Source organism: Ursus arctos, unplaced genomic scaffold (assembly GCF_023065955.2).
Source record: "Ursus arctos isolate Adak ecotype North America unplaced genomic scaffold, UrsArc2.0 scaffold_15, whole genome shotgun sequence".
NCBI classification, from domain to species: Eukaryota; Metazoa; Chordata; class Mammalia; order Carnivora; family Ursidae; genus Ursus; species Ursus arctos.
In genome coordinates, this window is record NW_026622819.1 from 27301100 (window position 1) to 27326284 (window position 25185).

Genomic DNA, 25185 nt, shown 5'->3' on the forward strand with positions numbered 1-25185 from the left:
TAAGTTTTATAAAATATATATTTTACCACAATTTGAAAAAATAATCCCAAGATTACCTCATAAGAATTTCCAAACAGAGGCAGAAACAGTGAGGAGATATTTCTGCACCACCCTCAAGTGCCAATATGGGGAAGACACCAGGGGTGTCCTATGCTGGGGAAAGCCTTCTACAACCTGTGGCTCCCCAAATACCCATCAAGACTGCACCTCCATCAGGCCTTCTTCAGCTTCCTGGCCCCACACACCCATCTGGCCACCATGCCCAGCAGCTTCCCACAGAGCCACAGGGTGCCCAGGGTGACCACCAGCAGGAACAAGACGACGTCCAGCAGGTACTGCTCATGCCACGGCTGCTGCAGGGCATGGGGTTTGAGGTGTGCCGCACCCCCTGTCTGGAGGATGTGGTCGATCCAGCCCACCAGCCGCTGGGCAGGAGTCAGGGGGTGGGAGTGCCTGATGATGCTGGCGGCTACAGCTGCTGACTTGTACCTGTTGGCAAAGGCAGAGGTGGGCGTTACTCATGTGGTCTTAGGAATCTTAGAGACCTTGTATCACACACACGCACACATTTTCATCCATATGCACAGAAGACTCAGTTTCAAGAAAAGTGGTTAGCCTGGTCTTATCACAGTCTAGCTGGGTCCCATTGAAAAGTTCTAACTGGTCTGTCCATGCAGAAATCCATGCTTAGGGCTAAGAGTGTTAAATTATAAAAAGGTGATTAAGCTATAAGGACAAGTCTCTACACAATGACACTTTTGGTACAAAAAAGGAAAATGTATATAGGAATATATGTGATGTAACATACACCTGATTCAGAGTAAATGTCCTTGAGACCCTAGTAAGATATTCAGTTCATCATGATTTTCACATCATTGTGCTGGATGGCAATTTACATAAGAGAACATGGGGCCTTTTACTGACTCACTTAACAGAAATTCATCACACCTTACTTTCTGACAGGCCCTGTGCTAGGCCCTGGGAACACAAGGAAAAACAAGAGATACACTTGGCCATCCAGGGGAGCTAACTTTCTACTTTCTAGGGTGAGGGACACACAATAAATTAAAACAGAAGGAAACGGGGTAGTTACTATTCCTGAGAAGGGTTAAGAAAAAATGAATAATGATTGAATGGGGGTGGGAGAAAGGAGTACATTTAAGACTGTCACACAAAGACCTCCTGCCTCTCTGAGGAGAGGACGTTGGAGATGAGTCCAACTGTCATGAGGGAACTAGGTCTGCAGAGAGAAGGGAAGGATGTCCTAGGGAGCAGCACTGACAAACGGTCTGAAGCAGGAAACACTGTGGCCTATTGGGAGACAGGAAGGTGACCTCCTGCTCAGTGTCCCAAAATATATCAGTAGCCCCAAAATATAAGACCTCTCATAGACCCTTTGTAAGTAGGTCAGAGTCCTCACCAGCCTTAGAGTAGAAATTGTTCTCAACACGTAACCTGAATTGCCTAGTCTTGTTCTCAGAGCAAACAGGTCATCTGTAAGCAGCACACACACGTTATTCCGTGTCCTGGAAGTTTCAGCTTTTATTGCAAAAAAAGTGCCACGCAGTGCCTTTTGTGTTGGATGTCTTCATTCAGCCTAAGTTACCACAAGCCCAGAAAGCTCCATACCTCTTGTCTTCTATGACTTCCTTCATCTTCAGAGCCAATGTCTCTGCCTTAACCTGCTTTAACTGGATAGAGACACCAAACTTTTTGGCTTCTACTCGGATCAAGTTTTCAGCCTGTTCTCCAAGGACAGGAATCCCTACCATGGGTACACCATGTTGGATGGCTTCCATTATGCTATTCAATCCACCATGGGTGACAAAAAGACGGATCTGTGGGTGAGCTGTTGCAAATCAGGAACAGAGCAGAATATTTCAGGGTGAACATTTTCAGAACATCTTTGAAAGTATCAAGGGCAGAAAAAAATACAAAGGGATCTCAAAGTATGTTGGAGAAAATGGATTTACTGAATTAGCTTAGGACACACTCAAGGGTGCATATTCCCCAAGATACAAAATTCTGGTCTTATCTCCATACAGAGATTCCTCTAAATCAATCCATCTAAGACTCAGAACCCAGGGGCAGCTGCTGAGAACAGTACTAAGCACAGCATTTTCATCCATCCATCCATCTATCCATCCATCCATCCATCCATCCATCCATCTATCCCTCCATTCATCCTTGTCTTTCCACTCTGTCTCTCCTTTTGCTTCTCTTATGTCTGTTATCTCACTATTACTTTCTCCCAGTGCCACTCCCTCTCTCTCTCTCTGTTTATCTGATTAACTATTTCTGTCTCTCTCTCTGTCTCTATTTCTTGCTCTCCAAGTCTCATGCTCTCCCTTTCACTGCCCATTCACTTCCCTCTAATCTGAAGGCTAACACTTTTACTGACATCACATCTCACGTGGCATCCATCAAACTTACAATGTATGTGGTTTCTCCTCAATTTCACAAGAAATCCTCTAAAGTAGGCAATGATGGACCACCCATCTCAGTATTTCTAGTTCCTGTGTGCTCATCCCACTCTAATTTAGAGAAAACTAAAACAAGTGCTAATAATGAAGAGTTTATCTCAAAACTGCCTCTCAGTAGGGATGTGCATCAGAATCTGTGTTTCTTTGAAAGCCAGAATCATTTTCCCTATACTATGCCTTGTGAATAAATGTGCAGAACCCTCTATCTTAAGTTCCCAATATTTTTGTAAGCCATAATCTTGAGGATGAATGTCTGATATAGTCAGTGGTTGTGGCACTGAGGGGCTCCAAAAAGTGGCACAAGGACAAAGGGGTGCGAGGAGCTCTCTGTTACCAGAGAATTTGATGGACAAATTAACCAGCTAAGGCTGAGAGGTTACTCAGCTTGACTCTCAGATATTTTAGCACGCCCTTCAGACATGGTCAGCAAAACTTTGTGAAAGTAAGAGTACACCTTTTGGGGCAAAGAAGAGTGACCCAATATGTGTGAGCATGTTTCTATAGTGGCTTGGGGCCTAATAGATGCTCAAGTGTTAAGGGAAAACAGTGGCAACATGTCCCATGGTATGTGATCTCAGAATCCATAAACTGTCTTTGACTAACTTTGGGTAACCTTGTTGAGTGCCAAATATGGTAAGGTCAAAACAGCCTGATGACAATATCACTTCTGGCGGCAGGTATCAGGACTGCAATAGAAAGAAAGAAGAAAACATGGCAGTTTTAGCCATTTGGGAAGCACAGCCTGATTTCCCAAGAACTCCAGCTGGCTGCTCCATTCCTGTCCTCTAAAGATTATCTTTAGCTACCAGCTGCCCTTTCTCATGCTAGTGGGATGGCCCAGTGGAAACCTAAAGATACATAAATGGAAAGAGAGAAGTAGATCTGTACAGTCCTTACCCAAGAGGTCATTCTGAGGAAGCCAGTCCACAATTTTCACATTTGCTGCCAATTTGACATCTTTGGGCCAATGAGAAGGATTACACTTCCATATCACCCCTTGAGACAGATGAGCAAAGGCACTGTTCATCTCTCTGACAACTTCCTGGGACTGGCAGATGCTCACCATGGAGCCCAGGGCCACAAGGACAAAACCAGAGTCTCCAAACTTGGCAATGAAATTCTCAAATTCCTGGAAAGAGGTAAGATAGGAAAGGAGGTGAACACAGTTGTTCATGAAAGCCTAGACAGCGCTGAAATGAAAGTCAGCTTTTTACTGAATACACCCTCCTGACAGTGCCTACAGCTTACTGTCTTGAAATGGTTCTCTTGGCCACTGGACAGCTGAGTGCCCTCTGCACTGTGCTCATATCCATGTGTCTGGCGGCCTTGAACTCATTCTTCTGAGACCTCAGGACACATCCTACCATATAAACATTTTCAATAATCACAAATGAATGTGAAGACAGCTGTAGGTGTCCAGCCACTCCCACAATAGCCCACACTGTCCTTGAGGCACTCAAAGCATACTGTAGCACCAACATCTAGATCCAGGACTTGCATGTATAGCAATGTTTTATAGAAGAGCAAAGTTGAGGTGGTGGGAATCTTTCTTCACTGAAAACATGGCCTCAGTACCAGGGTCATCCTCATCTCTCATTCTAGGTGTGGGGAGATATGGTCATTTAGGAGCATCCCAATGCCAGACCAGAGGAGTTAGTGCCTGGGAGAGTGCCAGTTGCTGTCCTGGCCCATTAGGAGGCAGCATGCCTTCTGGAGGCTGAGGTAGATGCTGGGGAAATGTCTCTATGGTGTGTCTCCTCCATATACTTATTAGCCATCTGTCTGTCTTCTTTGTTGAAGGATCTGGGAAGGTTTTTGCTCCATTTTTAAATTATTGGTTTTCTTATTGTTAATTTTAAGAGTTCTCTGTATACTGTATATATTTGTGTGTATAAAGCGTTGCATATTTTGAATAACAGTCTTGAACAGATAGGTCTGCTCCAAATATTTGCTCTTGTTCTGTGGCTCCTCTTTTTATTGTCTTGACAGTGCCTGCCCAGAACAGAATTTTTTTTTAAGATTTTTATCTATTTATTTGAGAGAAGAGAGAGAGTGCACGCAGGCACATATGAAAGACAGAGAGAGAGAGAGACAGAGAACACGAGCAAGGGGGAGGGACAGAGGGAGAAGCATGCTCCAGTTAGCAGGGAACCCGATGCAGGGCTTCATTCCAGGATCCTACGTTTACGACCTGAGCCTAACGAAGACACTTAGCTGACTGACACCCAAGTGTCCCCGCAACAGAAATTTTCAAGTTAGCACACTTTCAACTCCTTCTTTAAAAGAACATGACTTAGGTTTCACATTTAAAAAGTTTTCATCAAATCATAGATCATCCAGATTTTCTCCGATATAATGTTCTAAAATTTTTATAATTTTGCATTTTATATTTAGGCCTGTGGTCCATTTTGAGCTAATTTTCTTGCAGGGTGTACAGTCTGAGTAATTTATTCTGTGTGTGTGCACATATCCATTTTTCCAGCACCACTTTTTTGAAAGCCTATGTTTTCTCTGTCTTTACTCCTATGTGAAATATCAGTTCACTAAATCTGTGTGCATCTCTTTTGGGGTTCTATTGTGTTACATTTACGATTCATCTAATCTTTCGTCAATATCATACTGTCTTGATTACTGTAGCTTTATAGTAAGTCATGAAGTTGAAAATGTCAGTCCTCCAACTTTGTTCTTCATTTTCAATATTGTGTTGCCTCCCCATGCAAATTTTATAATCAGTTCATTAACATCTACAAAATAATTTGCTGAGATTTTGGTTGTGCTTGCATTGAACGTATAGATCAATTTGGAGAGAACAAATTCTTGACAATATTGAGTCTTCCTATCCATGAACATGGACTTTCTCTCCACTTAGTTCTTTAATTTCCTTCATTAGAGTTTTGTAGTTTTCCTCATATAAATCTTTACATATTTTTTTATTTATTCCTAAGATCACATTTTTGTTGGTACTAATGTAAATGGCATAGTGTTTTTAATTTCACATTCCCCCATGCATTGCTAATATATAAGAAAAATATTGATTTTATACCTTAAACTTGTATCCTGTGAGATTGCTATGATTGCTTTCTATTCCAGGAATTTTTATTTTTTATTTTTTGGCTTTTTCAGATTTTCAAGATGGACCATCATGTCATCTGCAAACACAACAGTTTTATTGCTTTCTTCCTAATCTATATGCCTTTTATTCTGGGGTGTTTTTGTGTTTGTTTGTTTGTCTCACTACTTTTGTTACGACAACCAGTATGAGGCTAAAAGGTGGCAGTGAGAGGACATACTTGCCTTGTATCTAATAGGTTGTCCTCTCATTTTCTATATAACATCCTTAGATATGGAGAAGTTTTTAATCCTGATGAAGTCCAATTTATCTATTTTTTGTTACTTATCTTCTCAATGTCATATCTACAAATTCATTGCCAAATAAGTCCATGCAGATTTATCCCTTTCTTTTCTTCTAAATATTTTATGGCTTTTAGCTCTTTAATTATGCCATTTATCTATTTTGAGTTAATTTTGGTATGTGGTATGAGAAGGGCTCAAAATACATTTTCTTTCAGATGAAAATCCAGTGGGCTCAGCACCATTTGTTGAAGACACTATTCTTTCCTTCCTTGAATGGTTTTGACATCCCTGTCAAAAATGAATTAATCACAGATGTATGAGTCATACAATTGTGTTCTTTTTCATATTGTTTTGGTTATTCAGGGTCTCTTACATTTCCATATGAATTTGAAAATTGGCTTTTTCATTTCTATAAAAGGAAGAGGCCATTGAACTGTTGATAGGATTAGATCAAATCTGTAGATCACTTTGAGCAGAACTGCTCCCTTAACAAGATTAAGCATCACAATCCATGGTCTGGAGATGTCTTTCTATTTATTTAGGTCTTCCTGAATTTCTTTCAGCAAATTTTAGTGTCCAGTGTACATGTCTTTCAACTGTTGAAAGTTTAATTTGATCCTGTTGCAAATAGTTTTCTTAACTTCATTTACAGATTGTTTAATTTGATCCTGTTGCAAATAGTTTTCTTAACTTCATTTACAGATTGTTCATACTTGCTGTATGGAAACACAAATCATATTTGCATATTGATATTTTCCCCTGCAACTTTGCTAGATTTGCTTATTAAAACTAATAGTTTCTTTTTGGTGTACAAATTTTTTGGTATTTTCTACATGGAGAATTATGGCATATGAAAATCAAACTATTTCTACATGGTCCATTCCAATTTGGATGCCTTTTCTTTCTTTTTCTTGCCTACTTGCTCTGTCAAGGGCATATTTGAATAGCAGTGATATAAGTGGGCATCTTAGACTACTGATCTTAAGCAGCACAATTGCTGCCTATCATAACAAGTATGATCTTAGCTGGGAGTGTTGCATATACCCTTTATCATGTTCAAGAAGTACATTTACACTCCTAGTTTTGTGAGTGTTTTTATCAAGAAAGTGTGTTAGTTTTGTCAAATAACTTTTCTGCATCTCCTGACATGATGTGTTTTTTTTCTCCCCTTCATTCTAATAATGTGTTGTATACATTAATTGATTTTGTTATATTAAACCATTTATAAAATATCCTTCATCTCCTGCAAAAGTTATGATTTAAGTTTATATTGTGTGTTATTAATTAGTATAGAGCCACCCCTAGATGAATCTTAAGAAGTTTCTGATTTAATCCCCTAAAAATGAGTGTTGATACACTTTTGTCAGTTCTTCAAAAACATTAATTTCTTCTTCTTCTGCATTGTTTGGTTGTCCCTAGCTCAAAGCCTTTACTCTATTATTCAATCTGGCTCTATTTGACTCTATCCAACACTACACCATAAGACCTACCATCCCAGGAGACCACTTAAAATCAGCTTTGCTGTCTTTTGATAACTAAGATTAATGTAAATCTATTATTTAAAATTTAAAAGAGCAGAGTATGACATCAGAATAAAAGGCTCCCTGCTCTCATTCCTTAAAAGAAACACGAAAGAAAGAAAGAAAGAAAGAAAGAAAGAAAGAAAGAAAGAAAAACTAAAGATGGACAACACCTCAGGGAAATATGTAACCAGTCTCATCAAGGCCAGCAAATAGTTATGAAAACACCCTCTCACCAGAATCCCTACCCCCAGCATGTGGATATCCACATGAACAAGTATAAAATTCGATCCTCAATTTATACCATACAACAACTCAACTCAAAATCGATTAAAGATTTAAACATAACACCTGAAACTACAGAGCTCTTTGAAGAAAATACTGGGAGAAAATTTCATGATATTGGTCTTGGCAATGATTTCAGTGATATTGCACAATGCACAAGAAAATGAAATATCAAACTCAAAACTAACCAACACTGAAACAACAATAACAATGAAACCAGTTGGTACTACATTAAACTAAAAAGCTTCTGCACAGGAAAAGAAATGATCAACAGAGAAACAGACAACCTACAGAATGGAAAATATCTACAAACTGTATTCCTGATAAGAGATTAATCTCCAAAATGTATAGGAAAAACCAACACCTCAATAGCAAAGAAGAAGAAGAAGAAGAAGGAGAAGAAGAAGAGGAAGACGAAGGAGGAGGAGGAGGAGGAGGAGGAGGAGGAGGAGGAGGAGGAGGAGGAGGAGAAGGAGAAGAAAAAGAAAGATCTTATAACCCCATTAAAAATAGGCTAAGTTCTGGAATAGACATTCATCCAAAGACAACATGCAAATGGCAAACAGATATATGAAAAAATGTTCAGCAACACTAGTCATCAGGGAAATGCAAGTCAATTCCATAATGAGATGTCAATTCATACCTATTATTATGGTTATTATTAAAAAACAGAAGACAACTTTTGAGGATATGGAGAAAGTAACTCTTACCTACTATTGTTGGGAATGAAAAATGGTGAAAGCACTACGGAAAACAGTATGGAAATTCCCCCCCAAATTAAAAATAGAACCACCATATGATGGAGCAATCTGATTTCTCTTTCTGTACCTAAGAAAATGGAAAACAGGATCTCAAAGAGATATCTGCATTCCCATATTTATTGAAGAACTATTCACAAACCCAAGATATGGTAATAACCAAAATATCCATTCAAAAGATGAATGGTTAAATTGTATATTATATATATTATATATATATAATATTACATATATAAAAAGAAAGAAATTTTGCAATATGGGAAAACATGGATGAACCTTGAGGACATAATGCTAGGTGACATAAGCCAGAAAGGCAAATACTGCATAAATTAACTTACCTGAAGCATCTAAAATAGTCAAATTCATAGAATCAAAAGTGAAAGTTGGCTTCCAAGGTTGGGGGAGGGGGAGCAATGAGGGAAAAAGGTAGCTATTATTCCATGGAGGAAGAGTTACAGGTAAATGAGATGAGTAAGATCTAGAGACCTAGGGTACGACATGGTACCAAAGTCAATAATTATATATTGTACTATCAAACACTTGATAAGGAGCTAAGTCTAATATTAAGTGCTTTTTACCACATAAAATAAAATTTAAAATAGAATACAATAGACTAGAAAAATAAAAATAAATTAAATTAAATTAAATTAAAAAATAAAAATGTATACCCTCATTGTTTTGCCTGTCTCACCACACTACCAATTCTGCACTGAAGAGCTCTGCATGAAGTCCACATTGAGACCTAAAGTTTTACTTACTTGTGGCACTGGTTTAACAGGTCTGGCCAGTAAGCCTCCAACATACACGGTGTTGGGAAGCAGGGGCCGAGCAAACTCAAGGGCAAAGTCAGAGTTAATAAACCACAGCTCTGCTTTCTTTAGAAGATGAGACAAAACTGGCCTAGGTCCTTTTGGAAAGTGTTCCTTGATGGTGTTGTCAAATGTAGACTGGATTCGCTGTTTCTTCATGGAGAAATCAAAGAACATCAGAAAATTCTTCACTCTGCCCCAGAAGTCCATGTGGTTGGTTAGCCAGGAACGGAATACTGGAATATAAGACACGGGGATTGGTAGCCCATGGTCCACACTGCCAAACTGGGTGGGAAGAATTGACACAAACTGCTTCCCAAGCTTCTCAGCAACCAGGAAAGAACAGAAGTCAAATGCTTCAACAAATAGCAGGTCAAAGTTCTCATTTTTTAAGAAATCCATGATATCTCCTCTCCTTAGCAAATCACTGCATCGAATCCCCAGTTGTCCCATTACCTTTACAAAGTTGTCGAATGTATCTCTGTTTAAAACAAAAGTAATGACAAATATTCATTGAAGGTGTTAATGTCACAATACTTAGGAGAATCTTTGGCTCGAAGAAAAAAACCCTGGTAAGTAAGACCATATCTGGCAGCAGCCCACCTATGTTACCAGTGTTCAATGAACGCTCTGCTCTAGTCACTCTGCTCTGGATGTTTCTGCTTCCTAAAATGTTCTCACCTCCTCCCCTCCCCTTTCTCTGGCCAATCCATATGCACCCACTAGCAAAGCTAATTTAGGTGCTCCTGCATTGAAAGTGTTCTCTGACACTAGTAGATCTCAGAGTTCCATGTCTAGTTGATACATTCTGTGATGTTCTGTTTAACCTTCATTTGTATACTGACCCTTTCTGAGTGACTGTGCTGTTTCCTAACCAAACTGTGGAACTAACTTCATGGTATCAATTATTCATGATGTAGCCCTTTTATTTGAAATTAAGTATATCCTGAATTTGACCGCCTCATACAAGGAACTTCCTGATGGTAATATTAGATTCCAGCTTCTAAGCTGAACATGAGATTTACATCTTCCTACCTGAAAAGATTAACATTTAAAACAAACAAAATAAAATCCTATTTGCAGTTAACTACTACCCTTCCACTTCATGCCAGCTGGAGTTCATTCACAAAAGTTCATGCTAAAAGTTTATCAACATCTATTAAGACTCTTGCCAACGGCACTATTCCAGGAACTATTCTCTCAATGTTTTCCCATCAGTGCCTGCAAAGAAAATGATCCTTTTCATACAGCACATGAGCAACAGATGAGAATATTCCTGACCAGGGGTTATAGGTCAGGTGCTTTGGAGACCCATGGGCTTCCTACTTGAATGAAGGACTGAGAGAATCAACAGCCTGGCAAACCTATAACCTGTACAACATTCCAGCATGTCAGCCCACTGAAAGAAGACCCACAGGTGAGAGCGCATCAGCAATATGAAGATGCCTACACATGCTATAGAATCAACTAAAAGTGACAACAGATGATTAGCAGATGAAATTATCCTCTGTTATATTTTAAAAGATTTTCATAAAGAATGATTGCTAAATATGATTGACAAATTCAGGATATGAAGTACAATTTCCTCTAAAGTAGAGCATGAATCATACTGAAATTAAGGTGATAAATTGAAAAATACAGGAAAGCACTGTGCTCAGTATATTGCGCCATATTTAACATGCATGTGAAACCAGTCTTTGAGGGGCACCTGGGTGGCTCAGTTGGTTAAGCATCCGACCCAGATCTAGGCTCAGATCTTGATCTCAGGGTTATGAGTTCTAGCCCTTTATTGGAATCCATGCTGGGCATGGAGCCTACTTAAAAACAAAAACTGAACAAAAAAAAACTAGTCTTTGACATAATAAAGCTGAGGGAGAAGAGATGAGACATATAATTCAAAAATACATGAATAACAACATAAGATAAAATAGACAAAGTTTCAAATGAGTACTTTAGATTAGATCTCTTACAGATGAGAGAATTTGGTCTTCTAGTTTGACTAAGGAATTGGGCTTTACAGAAAAAGCCAGATTTTAGGACCACCTAGTAGCAAACAGAATTTCTTCATTTTTTAAAGATTTTATATACTTATTGGAGAGCTAGAGAGCACAAGTGAAGGAAAAGGCAGAGATACAAGCAGACTTCCCACTGAGCAGGAGCAGTAGGCTCAATCCCAGGACTCTGAGATCATGACCTGAGCCAAAGTCGGACATTTAACCAACTGAGCCAACCAGGTGCCCTGCAAATAGAATTTCTAAGGAAAAAAGTGGGATGGACATTAGGCCTGTGTATTAACCAAGCAAGGGATAAATTTGTGTCTTTACCCTCTAATGTCAAAGATGAAGAACTTTCTGTACATCTCGGATAATGACAAAATCCCTCAGGTTACTCGCTGATTATATATCGCCAAGATATTTGTTTTTTTTTAATGAGTTTAAAAGGCAGTGGTTCAGGGTATTAAATAACAATATTCATAAGAATCTTTCTATTCTTGAATTTATGTGAGGAAAAGGTAGGAAAAATAAGTATAACCTGATGTTTCTCATTGCCTACCAACAATGAGAAATTAAGTTGTCTATCCCAACTTCTCTGTTATGGAGAATATATATGCAAATACTGTAGATGAAATGTTGCAAGGAAGATCCAGAGGAACAGTCCCCCTCACAATACAAAAATACATTCATGCTTTCACTCTGGACTCTGGGAAACAAACTGAGGATTTTAGAGGGGAGGGGATGGGGGGATGCGCTAGCCCGGTGATGGGTATTAAGGAGGGCACATATTGCATGGAACACTGGGTGTTATACGCAAACAATGAACCATGGAGCACTACATCAAAAACTAATGATGTACTGTATGGTGACTAACATATCATAATAAAAAAAAACCATAAAAAACATTCATGCTTTCAATGGAAGAGCCACAGTATACACAGACTGGATGATTGGTAGTGCAAAACTCATCTACTCCATCCATCCATCCATCCATCCATTCATCCATCCATCTATCCATCCATCTCTCTTAAACTCACAGCAAGTATCCATGCATGCAACCTCCTATCACTAAAATGACAAGTCTTTCATTCAGAGAATAAAAGAAATTACCTGCCATGCAAAGCTTCTGTCACAAAGAAATCAAAAGTGTTATTAAAATCTTTTCTATGATCTTCAGGCGGAAGCCAACTGATAACTTTGTATGAAATTTCATTCTTTTCTAAAAAAAAAAAAAAACAATAAAAAGATAAAACACCAGTAAGGAAATGTTTAATTACACCATACAACCTAAATTAACATTAACATGCTGATATCATGGTTTCTTTATTCCAAGGTTTGTACATATATTCAAATGTTTGCTTTTTGACCTTGGGTTTGGTTTGGTTTTTCTGCTTTCTCATTTCTTCAGTCATGCAACCTGCTAAACTTTATTGAGAACCACATAATGATACAGTCACTTTTATTCATTTTAAAGTACTGGAAGTTTCTATTTAAATTTTACACTTAAAGGTGTAATTATTCACCATTTTTAGGTGAGAAAGGAGTACCAGATAATTTGTCAAGAGTGCACATACAGTGAATGGTACACTTTGTAACTAAATACATATCTTATTTTATCCCAGCTCCCCAGTCATTTCCCATTTAGAAAAAGAAATCATTTTTATTAAAATTAAAAGTGACACATGCACAGGTTTTTCAATCAGCCAAAAAACTACCAACACCTTAATTTTAAAAAGTAGTCCTCTGTAGCCCTACTTCACATCCTAGCATTTCCCCCATAACTCATGTGTAAAAAAGTCTGACACCATTTTTGAAGTTGGACTGATGACAGCTTTCAAGCTCCATCTCCCCCTTAACCTTCTGTGACATACCTTGGCAAACAGAGAAGAAAGCCTCGGCATGCCCTCCCTTCTGTGAGCAAGAGTTTCAAGCCAAGCAAGTCAGAGACCCAAGTAAGAGAATCCTCACCTCCACCCTACTCAGAAGCTTCCGTAATTGGCATTTAGAGACAAAAGTATGGGTTTAGCTTTTCAGTGGCCCTGGGTCATGTGTCTCATACAAACCTGTTTTCTGTGTCAGCTTGGATTATGCTTCTGAATCCCAGCATGAGCCATGATTGATACAAGGCTAGGGAGAACCCTGTGACCAATAATTGTGTATCTCAAGGACTGCCCCCATTATAAACAGTGCTCTGGGTAAGACTGATTCCAGTTTACAAGCCCACAGAATGTTTGAAGAAGGGTGGTCACTATGTCATATGATGAGATTCACACCCATAAAAGTAGAAGGCGCACTACAACCTTAGAAAATGCCTTTGCTACTGCTGCTGATTATAACTCTGCAGCTAAAAGAAAACCGTGACTAACATTATAATATGGTAAAACACTGATGACATGCCCATGGAGTTAATTCAAGGAGTTCAATCAAACTCAGGTTAATTTCATGTCTCTCAAAATTACAACCAGTGAGGCCCCTAGCCTTGATGACACTAATTGGGATATTCTGAAGAAGAAACTTACAAATATGAGCAGGTTAGAATGGACATCATCCCCAAAATACATCTAATAACAACCCAAAGAAAGAGGAAAGAGAAGGGCAAGGCAGGGTGGGAGAGTGAGGAAAGAAATTATAAAATAGTTCTCAGTTTTTATTAATGTGGAATGTAACATTACTTTTAAAAAAGTTTGTAACAGAAGAAAGACACAGATAGGCTTTTGTGCCTCTAAATCAGAGCTTATAAATACTTTTAACATCAGATGAGTTGAGCCACCAACAAACTTTAATAGTCTTAATCAATACCGGGGCAAAAATAACAGATATATGAGAAGAATCCACTAAATATATCTGGAAATTTTCAGTACTCTTAGGAGTCAAAAAAGATAGATGACAAATTTGCATGCCCTGTCTTAGCTACTGGGATTAAATAACCCATTGTCATAACAGCCATTTTTTTACATTATTTCCTAGTGGCTATAATTGCTCTTGATAGGTAACAAGTCAAAAATTAAAATAAAATTAAAGTTGGGGCATTTACGGTCAGCTTGACAAAAAGGGACCCTTTGGATCTGCTCAACATATTAAAACTGTTAATACAACCCATAAACAATGCCTGTAAGGATTAAATCCCATTATAAAAGATCTATTAAGCAAAGGAGTGATTATCTACACTGGTTTTCCATTTAATGGCCCAGTTTAGACTATTCTTAAACCAGGAAAGAAGTAACGCTGCCTTGCAGCGGATTACTATAACCTTATTGTGCCATGACACATCCTATTAAGACCCCTAGTTTCCAATGTTATTGAAGTTGGTGACTGTATCTAAGTACTAACAGACACTTTGCAAGCATAGATTTGGTAATATGTTCTGTTCACTTCCTATTTCCACAAGCTCTCAGCTGCAGTGTCTCTTCACCTTCATCTTGGCAGGACACACATCACTTGTAACTGGCTTCTCATGGACTACCTCAACAGCCCTGCTCACAAGCTTTGCCGGCAAGATCTTAACCACCTGCAACTTTCTCCAGAAGCACATGTGTGACACTGCATGGAGGACAACCTCCTTTCGCAGAGATTTGTCCAGTGTACGCATGCAGGACACAAACATTCACACAGGAGCTCGCAAGAGGGATGTGCTGCTGGCCCACACAAAGCACAAGCCATGGCACCTCAGTTGAATCCCTGAGAACAATTACTTGTCAGTGGAAGGTCTTTCCATCCCTGACACCATCAAGAAACAACTATTGTGGGTCCACTTCCACCAGGAGTGTATAAGGAGCTTTCCTGGACACACATTCAAACAGAAACTGGTGAAAGTTTTCTTTTATATATACACACACATATTCAAATATATATATATATATATATATATATATATATATATATATATATATATATATATTCAACTATATATATATATATTCAACTATATATAAATATATTCAACTATATATATATATTCAACTATATATATATTCAACTATATATATATATTCAACTATATATATATATTCAACTATATATATATATATATATATATATATATATATATATATATATATAGCAAAAGATAAGTCAAAAAGTAGTAGTGAAGATTCTGGGAAGATGGCAGAGCACCAGAAATCTGTCTCCCCACCAAGATAACAATTGACTGGCAGAATTTGTCTAAAATATCTATTTGGAACCTTGCAGTCAACTTCCAGGGAAGGCTTTAACTGTAAAGTGCAGATAATTTTAGTTAATTTCAGTTATTTTAGCTCTGATCACAACACCAGCTACCCATCCCCCACACACATCTCATGGCAGGCAGCTGAACATGTGTTCATAAAGCAGCCTGCACATAGGTTTCAGGAGCCAGAGTGGGTAAGAAGGACCTTCTCCAGATCTCAGGTATCTGTGCTGTGACTGTGGATTGCTGCTTCTGATCACAGAGGTGCAGACAAAGAGTAGGCAGCAATGTTTTTGCATCATGCTCTTTTTTTCTCAAGCACATTCCATTCTGGCTGAATGGACTTCTAAGGGTCTTAAAAGACTGATGTTCTTTTTTTCTCACTGATTTTTCTGTTTTTCCTCTTACGGGAGACAAACTTTAAGGTCTGGGACATCAGACAAAAACTACATATATGATGAAAATTAGAAAGTGTCCATGTCCAGGAAAAGGCTAAGAAAAGACCTACGAAAACCAAAATTTACACCTCATATTGATACTCACCCAAAGGCACCCTAAAACAATCACAAAATAAAAACAATAAACCAAATTAATTTTTTTAAAAATCTGCAAACCCTGAAGAAGGGAAGAGTCTCATCTCCAGATTTAACACATTGTTAAATTCAACTGGTCAGTGATCAACAAAAAACTCAAGACACACCGAACAACAGGAAACTGACCCTATTCAGAGGAAAATAATAAATCAACAAACTGTCCCTGAGAAAGACCTGATGGCAGATATATCGGACTATGATTTTAAAATAACTACCATAATAACTGCCATAAATTCCTTTGGTTCTCAGAGAACCAAAGGAAGATGTAAAGAAGGTCAAGAAAAAAGTGTATGCAAAATAGAAATGTCAATAAAGGCACAGAAGGGGCGCCTGGGTGGCACAGCGGTTAAGCGTCTGCCTTCAGCTCAGGGCGTGATCCCGGCGTTATGGGATCGAGCCCCACATCAGGCTCCTCCGCTATGAGCCTGCTTCTTCCTCTCCCACTCCCCCTGCTTGTGTTCCCTCTCTCGCTGGCTGTCTCTATCTCTGTCAAATAAATAAATAAAATCTTTAAAAAAATGAATAAAGGCACAGAAAATCTAAAAGGAACCAAAAATAAAATTTAGAACTGAAAAATGCAGTAAATGAAATGAAAATTTCACTAGAGGGATTCAAAGGCAGATTTGAACAAGCAGAAGAAATAATCAGTGAACCTGGAGATAAGACCATGGAAATTATGAAGTGTGAAGAACAGAAAGTTAAAACATTGAAGAAAAGAGGACACAGCCTAAGGGAACAAAATATGCATTGTGGATGCTCAGAAGGCAAAGAGAGAAATAGAAGGATAGAAAGAATATTTTACATGATAATTCCCAAAAACCTTCCAAACTGGATGAAAGATATGAATATAAACATCCAAGAAGCTCAACAAACTCTAAGGAAAATGAACTCAAACACACACATTATAATCAAACTTTAGAAAGATAAAGAGAGAATATTAAAAGCAGCAAGAGAAAAGAGACTTATCATATACAAGTGATTGTCAATGAGATGATCAATAGATTTCTAAGCAGAAATTTTGGAGACCATAAGGCAATGGGCTAATATATTCAAAACGTTAAAAGAAAAAAATGAGCAACAAAAAATTCTGTGTCTGACAATACCGTATTTCAAAAGTGAGGGTGAAATTCAGATATTCCCAGATAAACAAAAGCTAAGGTAGGTCATTACCACTAGATCTATCCTGACAGAAATGTTCAAAGGAGCCCTCCAGAAAAAATGAAAGGATACCAGATAGTAACTCAAAGGTGTATGGAAAAATAAAGATTTTAATAGAGGTAAATGCATAAGAAATTATAAAGTTAGTATCATAGCAATGTTTTCTAATTGCACTTGTGGTTTCTACATGATTTATGAAACTAGTACATTTTTTAAAACCATCCAAGTCTCAACATCCAAACCTAACTTTGAGGTGGGAAGAGACAGCCTGTCTCTCAGGGTGGCTAAAACAATTTATGAAGAAAAATACTAATTCTTTTTTTTTTTAAGATTTTATCTATTTATTTGACAGAGAAAGAGAGAAAGAGCATGTGCACAAGCAGGGATAGAGGGAGAAGGAGAAGCAGGCTTCCCATTGAGCAGGGAGCCCCATGTGGGGCTTGATCCCAGGACCCTAGGATCATGACCAGAGCTGAAGGCAGACGCTCAACCAGCTGAGCCATTCAGGCACCCCAGAAAAATACTAATCCTAACTAAACTCTTCAAGAAATTGAAAGAGGAACACTACCTAATTATTTTATCAGGAAAGTATTGCACTGACATCACTGCCAGGAAAATATAAATAAATTACATAATGAAGGGAAGAATGACGAGGGGGTAAACAGAAGGGGAAATGAATCATGAGAGACTGTGGACTCTGGGAAACAAACTGAGGGCTTCAGAGGGGAGGGGGTGGCGGAATGGGATAGGCTGGTGATGGGTAGTAAGGAGGGCACGTATTGCATGGTGCACTGGGTGTTATACGCAACTAATGAATCATGGAACATTGCATCAAAAACTGGGGATGCACTGTATGGTGACTAATATAACAAAATAAAATTATCAAAAAAAAAAGAAAGAAAGAAATCACATAATGATGGCCCAAAGGGACACAGATACAAAATTTTAAACCAAAATTTAAACAAACTAGGGGCGCCTAGATGGCTCAGTCTTTTTAAGTGTCTGCCTTCAGCTCAGGTCATGATCTCAGGGTCCTGGTATCCAGCCCTGCATCAGACTTCCTTCTCAGTGGGGAGTCTGCTTCTCTATCCCTCTACCTCTGCCGCTCCCCCTGCTTGTGTTCTCTCACTCTCTCAAATAAATAAAATCTTTAAAAAAAAAATTTAAGCAAACTACATCTAAAATTACAATAAAAGAGAAAATACATCTTGACCAAGTGGTATTGTTCCCACAATACAATGTTAATTTAACATTTGAAAATCAATTAGTGACTCTCATCCTTTTGACAGAATCAGAAAAAAAATTATATATTCATACCAATACATGTAGTGAAAACGTGAAATGACACTTCAGCAAGTTAAAAATCATGCTCTTCAAAAGACACTGGTAAAAGTGAAAAAATAAGTCATGAACTGGTAAAGAATATTTGCAGAACTTGCATCTGATAAAATACTTATATCCTAAATATATATATCAAGAACTCTGAAGACTCTATAATAAGAAAACAAATGACCCAATTTAAAAATGGGCAAAATTTGGGAAACGCTTCATCCGTGAAGATAATATGGTTGACAAATAACCACATGAAAAAATGCTTAGCATCATTAATAATAAAGGAAATGCATACAAAAACTACCATGAAATACATCTAAACACCCACAGAACGATGGCTAAAAGTAAAAAGACGAACCATACCAAGAATTGACAAGGATGTGGTGTGCATAGAACCTGCAGTAACTTCTGGTGAGAATGAAGAATGTTAGTGTCTTGAGAAACACTGTGACCGTTTCTTAAAAACTTAAACATATACCAAAACTATGGTTCGGCCACTGTACGCCTACCACTCAATTCAGAGAAAAGATAGTACATATTCATACAAAAACTTGTACATAAATCTTCACAGCAGGTTTGTTCAGAGTAGCTCAAAACAGGAGACAACCCAAATGCCCATCAACACGCAACTAAATAAACACACTGATAATCCATACATAGAACACTATTCAGCAATAAAAGGGAATGAACTATGCATACACACGCTATAAAGGAAACCCAAAATATTTTTGGCTGATGGACCCCTGGGACGCTCAGGCAGTTAAGCGTCTGCCTTTGGCTCAGGTCATCATCTCAGCATCCTGGGATGGAGCCCCACATCTGGCTCCCTGCTCAGCAAGAGTCTACTTCTCCCTCTCTCCCTCTTCCTCAGTCCCTCCTCCACCTTGTGCTCTCTCTCTGTCATATATGAGCTCTTTCTCTCTCTCTAAAATGAATAAAAACTTTAAAGAAAAATAAATTTTAAAAATTAAAAGATATATATTTTTTTTGCTGAGCATAATGAACCAAAATAACGGTACAAAATTGTGATCCCATTTATCTAAAGTCTACGTGATGTACTCTAACACACGGTGACATATTAAGGATTGACTTGCAATGGGAACAGAAAGGTGGGAGGGCCTGGAGGGGAGATTGCAAAAGGACATTAGAAATTTTCTGGTGGAGGAACAAATATATGTTATCTTGATTATGTTGATGGTTTCACAGGTGTATACAGACATGTGTACATATGTATATCTCAGCATATGTATATGTCCAAATATATCAACTTGTATATTTTAAATATATGCAGTTTATTATATGCCAATATTACTTAAACACAATGGTTTAAATAATGACGATAAGGAACTTCAGTCTGTGGCCATAAGAAGGTGACAGGACCATATTAAATTTTTACTTTAAACAACTAAATAAAACCAGGCCAAACATATGTTAAAATGGTTTTTAGACATGGCACCCCAGGTAGCACACAACATTCATGGATGGCTGGAGAAAACTTCCAAGATACAGCTCAAGGAGGAGGACCCAGATGTGGCCTGGGCATCTCCCTGAGGGGAGCACTGCAGATCTGGGGGAGGACATGGCAGCTAGAATTCACAGGGCAGAATACCGGAATTCCACTAGAAAGCTGTAGGGAGGAAAAGCTCTGGGGTTGGGGTCTTCCTGAGAACAGTCAATGCAAACACGGGAGGCACCATAAAGAATAAACAGAACAAAACCCGGAGGTTATACAGAGCCTCTTCTCAAGCCACTACTCAGCCTTGGCAGTTGAAGATGTAAAGGAAAGCTCCAAATCAGCTAGCTAAAGGTGATTTTGATCTAACTCCTATAACCTTCTCTCAATAGGTTCTAAAATGCAGAGGGAAAGGTGGTTGTAATTTATTAAACTCTATAAACTCCAGTATTAAGATTTGACCCGGGAGCACCTGGGTGGCTCAGTTAGTTAAGCGTCCAACTGTTGGTGTCAGCTCAGGTCATGATTTCAGGTTCCTGAGATGAAGCCTGGCATCAGCTCCATGCTCAGCAGAGTCAGCTTGGGATTCTCCCCCTCCCCCTCTGCATATCCCCTTCACTGGCGCTCTCGCTCTCTCTCAAATAAATAAATAATTAAAAAAAAAAAAAAGGAGAGAAAGAAAGAAATCGACCTCACCCTGATAACAGCAGACTAAGATACTAAGATACTCACCCAGGGTAAATGTGAGCACTACTTGATAGGTTATCTGAGGAGCCCATGAGTCCCCTGAATTCCAACATAGGGCTTTCTTACATTAGCTGCTGCTCTGCTCTCCTACCTCCATACCCAACAAAAGCAGAACTAACTAGCTGAAAGGGGTAGAACTGTCTAGTCCCCATAATGTACCTCCAGGCAGAACTTCACTTGAGTGTTTGTAGGCAATCCTCTGAGAATCAATGATGTAACTGCACAGACCCGCAAAACAAAGAAGACCTGTCACCTGGGGAATGTCTGCCTGGTAGACAGAGAGGTACAGCAAGCTCTCTTAGGAAAAGGAAAATGCAGACAATTAAATCTTCTGTAGGGTGGCATCTTATCCTTGTGATTTCAGTTACTGATTGAAATAATCTTATGACTCAGTATTAGAAACTGAGGTTACTTCAATATTTCTGAAGTCATTTGTTCATTAAAGTTGTAAATAAAAACCCTATAGGGAAGTTATCAAAGCAGGTAGTTAATACAGTTTCAAAAGTTTCAATATTGAGTGTTGAATCAGGTCAACAAAAATAATCCAATCACATGTTTCCTTATTTGCAGACCTCTACCAAAGTCTATTGCTGAAGAGAAAAATAAATAATCCATTTCAAAACCTCAGAAATTCCCAGTGAATGGTAAATATTGCAAGAAACTCTGGACTATTAAAACTTGGAACCAAGAACAAAACTAAGGGAATCCATGGGTCCTCTGAATGGTTTGTAGTTTTGAGTGTGGGTATGTGTGTTAAAGAAGTAGAGGGTCTAAAGCTTTCAGCAGTACCTCAATCGCTGGGACCCACCAAAATGAAAGGATCATGGACTACAACACCACGGTTGGCAGTCAAGGCAAGTACACAGACTGACAAGGCAGATACAAAGGGGTGTCTACAGAAAGGATATGCAGTGAACAATACAGAACCTGATCTAGAGGGTGATTAAACAGCAACAGGGCCTGAAGTTCATCTTCAGAATTTCATAACTGCTCAGACTTGTTTTTCATCAGAAATGATTAGTTTTGGATTTTTTTAAATTGAAATTTTAGCAATTCTGAATGAGACTCCCAGAGCTTGAATTTCCAGATCCACCCATGAAATGATTAACCCGCTGTGTGGAGTTAAATGAATCTTTTGAGCTCTCTGGGCCTCTGGGCCTCTGGGCCCTTGTCTGACCTGACAAGGTTGATGAGCTTCATCTTAGCTACACATTTTTTGGATTTTTTAAAATTAAAATTCATTAGCCGATATACAATACATCGTTGGTTTTTGATGTAATGGTCAATGATTCAGTAGTTGCATATCACACCTCACACCAGTCAGAATGGCTAAAATTAACAAGATTGGGAACAACAAATGTTGGCAAAGATGCAGAGAAAGGCGAACCTCTTACACTGTTGGTGGGATGCAAGCTGGTGCAGCCGCTCTGGAAAACAGTATGGGTGTTCCTCAAGAAGTTAAACACAGAACCACCCTATGACTCAGCAGTTGCACTACTGGTTATTTACCCCAAGGACTCAAGAACTTCTGACATCACTCTGCACAAGTCATGGGCAGCCAGGGACGCCTCAAGAATATAGCATCATCTCATTGATAGATCTGATCCTAGGACATGGTTAAAAAGCTTTCTTAAAGTTCAGGTCTCATAACAGAAGTAGAAAGTAACCTATAAAACAGGAAGAGCAGCTCTCCTTACATAACAGAAACTATAAATATGGCTGAACACTTTCGTTCAACACAATTAAAGGCACATCATAGAGTAGTAGTTATCAAAATGATCAAAATGATACACGAAGCTTTGCTTAAATGAAGTGACACCTAACTGAGGGGGTAAAACATGGAGTTATGGCACGTGGAGGCAGGTCTACAGATCTTAATATGATAGCCAGCAGGTAACATAAACACACACGCACACATTTCTCCCCTTCACTCAAAATAGAGAGATTCAAACGGAATTTGTGCTAAGCAGTGCTATACAGAAGACATTGTCTCTCTGGGATAGAATTCAATGATTACAAACAAACAAACAAAAGCCCCACACACCTGGGATTAAAAATTCTTCTCCATAAAGAAGCATAGTGACATTATGACCATGATCTTGAAGAATCTGAGATACCCGGTCCAGCAGTAGATAATGGCTTCCACCTAGGAAAAATACGAAATTTCATTTTGTAAAGATGAGAACAGAGGGTCTGAAATTGATGTGGTGGATAGAGAAATCCAAGGTAAGAGGGCAGAGAGTTGACTCTGAGCAGAGGAAGATGAGTTTCTTCAGTTCCCCTGTCTCACTTTGGGTAAGCAGCAGCCAAGACACTTACACAGTGTCTGCCCAAATCTTAACCTGTGGAAGTCCTCCATCAAGATTTCCTTTTGTGACTCATGGTCTCCATGTCAGTGTGACAAGCTTCTCTTCTTAGGCCTTAGGAGTTCCTGATCCTAGGTACATACTGATTTTAGCCAGCCCTTATGGGGACACAGTGGAAATTAGTCACAGTACTGCGTATGCGAGTGGGAAGCATTCCTATTGACAATTGGTCAGAGCTCTTTATGGAGTCCTTCCCTTAGGAAATTCATGTTAGAGTCAGACCCAGAAAATGGAAATGTGAATATCAGTCCAGGAAATAGCTATTGGAGCAGAAGGAGGTAGACCCACCACTTAGAATCAAAATCCTTGAGATTGAAAAATATTTGGTAGGATGTTTCCAGTTGGAGCTTGAAAATTGCTGAACATCAAATTAAGGCATTCAGGATAACTGTAGGCACTTGGGTAGAACTGCAGGATCCTGCACATGACAGACTGGGATATCTTCATCCTATGATTCCTGAGATTCTAAGGAAAAAGAAGCTCGATCCTCTGTGAGGTATAGGTTCCATCAGTGCAATGACTCTGTAAGACCATAAGCCATCATAGAGATTTTTGTTGAATCTATGGGTCTCAGCAGCAGAGAAAGTCAGAATAGGAGGAAAGCAATAGAATTTGCCCACGTGGGAAGTGAGGATTATTTGTAAGATGAAGATCTCCCGATGATTGGGTCTGCAAAAGTGCTTCACTGTCCTTCAAATCCTTCCAGCAGCAAGGGCAAAAGGGAGAGGGGTTTTCAAGAACTTGATTGTCTCGGGGCCCCCTCCTCTGCCCTGTCAGTCCTCCAGGTGTCCTATTAATGAAAGATTTTCGGTCTGTGCTGCCTCCCCCAGGAGTCCCTGTCCTTGGCCTCCAAGAGCCCAAAACTGACCTCAAATTCCACTTTCTACTGGCATCTACTCCGCATCCCCAGATTTTTAGGGTGTGCCTCTGAAAGTATCCTCCTTCATTGGAGTAAATGGCTTAAGGTCTCCAGGTCGGCACTGGATCTAAACACTGGCGCCAGCCATGCACAATGGGAAGCACCTCCAGAGCAGATAAAATGAGAGGAAAGCACACCGCTGATTTCTCCACAACTAACTTCCCTACCCCCAGCAGTAGGGACCCCACTCTGCCACTCCAGGCCCGCTCCCTTTTCTCCCTCCTCTAACCCGTTACCCAAGCCTTATAAGGAGAACCACATAGAATGACCCTCTGACCCATGGGTGTGTGCCTGAGCACAGCAGCAGGTGCCTGGGATTCACCTGACTCTAATTCCCCTGACAAACACTCACCCAGTGAGGAGGCAGTCAGAATTTTGGTGGCCTCTGAGAGCAGGAACCCAGGCAGAAGGAAGCCTGTTAGCAACAACATTCCCTTCCCCGCCATCTAGCTCCAGTACCAGCTGTGTCACCCAGCCCTGTGCCCAGAGCCCTGTGCCCTGCACAGTGACCTGTGGGCTCTGGGGACACGTGCTGCACTGGCAGCCAAGGAAATGGGCTGGCAGGAAGCTGGGGAAGAGGAGAGGGGTGGATCCCGCCTGTTTTCTCTTGGGTTTGTCACTTCTGGCCCTTCGGCTCCTCCTCCCAGAGTGTTTGCTCTACTGGTCAATCTGTCCTCACCCTCCCTAACTTGGAGCAGTGGGAAGGAGGAGTTAGTGAGCTCTCCTTAACCCCTCTCTGTCCCTGATAACACCACTCTCTCCATAGAGAAGATTCTCTGAACCAGGAATGGTAGGAACCTTAGGAAGTCACTTCCAAGATAGTTCCACCTCCAGGTGACCCAGTTCTATCTCCATTTTAAGAAACTTCTTATGAATTTTCCACCTCCTAACTGCTCTGTTGACCTCATTGTGACATCCTCATGCCCCATTTCCCCAGGTACCTGCTTAAAATCTTTGCTGGTATTCCAATCTCAAGATCCCAAGAGCTGATTTCCAAAGAAAAATTACCTACACTTATTGCTCAGAGAGATTCTTTGGAAAGTAACCTACTGTTGACAAGTGTCAGTGTCCACTAAGTGTTAAGCCCTGCTGGAGGGCCAGTTCTTGACCTGAAACACTGAACCTCTAAAGGTCAGTCTATCATTTGAATGGCCATGACAAAATGGGACTGGATGGTCGGCACCAAGAAGGTCTAGTCTTATGTTTGAACTTATTAGAAAGGTTGTAAAACTGTCCCAACATAATTCCA

At 39.4% G+C, this 25185-nt stretch overlaps 1 protein-coding gene across 1 annotated transcript; it reads right to left on the bottom strand.

Annotated features, from left to right (window-relative positions):
- Positions 1–24536, bottom strand: LOC113260891 (UDP-glucuronosyltransferase 3A2-like). Its single transcript, XM_026506815.4, has 7 exons — positions 24289–24536; positions 22696–22797; positions 12314–12422; positions 9159–9690; positions 3381–3612; positions 1630–1849; positions 1–489 (listed from the first exon to the last, which is right to left on the bottom strand). Exons 1-7 carry the CDS (start codon positions 24380–24382, stop codon positions 213–215), a joined length of 1566 nt encoding a protein of 521 aa, XP_026362600.2. The 5' UTR covers positions 24383–24536; the 3' UTR covers positions 1–212.
- Between the last annotated feature and the right edge of the window lie 649 nt (positions 24537–25185).

What these genes read in the sequence shown, in the direction of transcription:
- LOC113260891 (XM_026506815.4), bottom strand. Translation starts at nt 24,382, where the DNA reads ATGGCGGGGAAGGGAATGTTGTTGCTAACAGGCTTCCTTCTGCCTGGG. An exon ending in TCTGACTGCCTCCTCACTGG is followed by an intron (nt 22,798 to 24,288) that starts GTGAGTGTTTGT and finishes TATTTTTCCTAG; the next exon opens with GTGGAAGCCATTATCTACTG. An exon ending in GAAGTCATAGAAGACAAGAG is followed by an intron (nt 490 to 1,629) that starts GTATGGAGCTTT and finishes CTTTGCCAACAG; the next exon opens with GTACAAGTCAGCAGCTGTAG.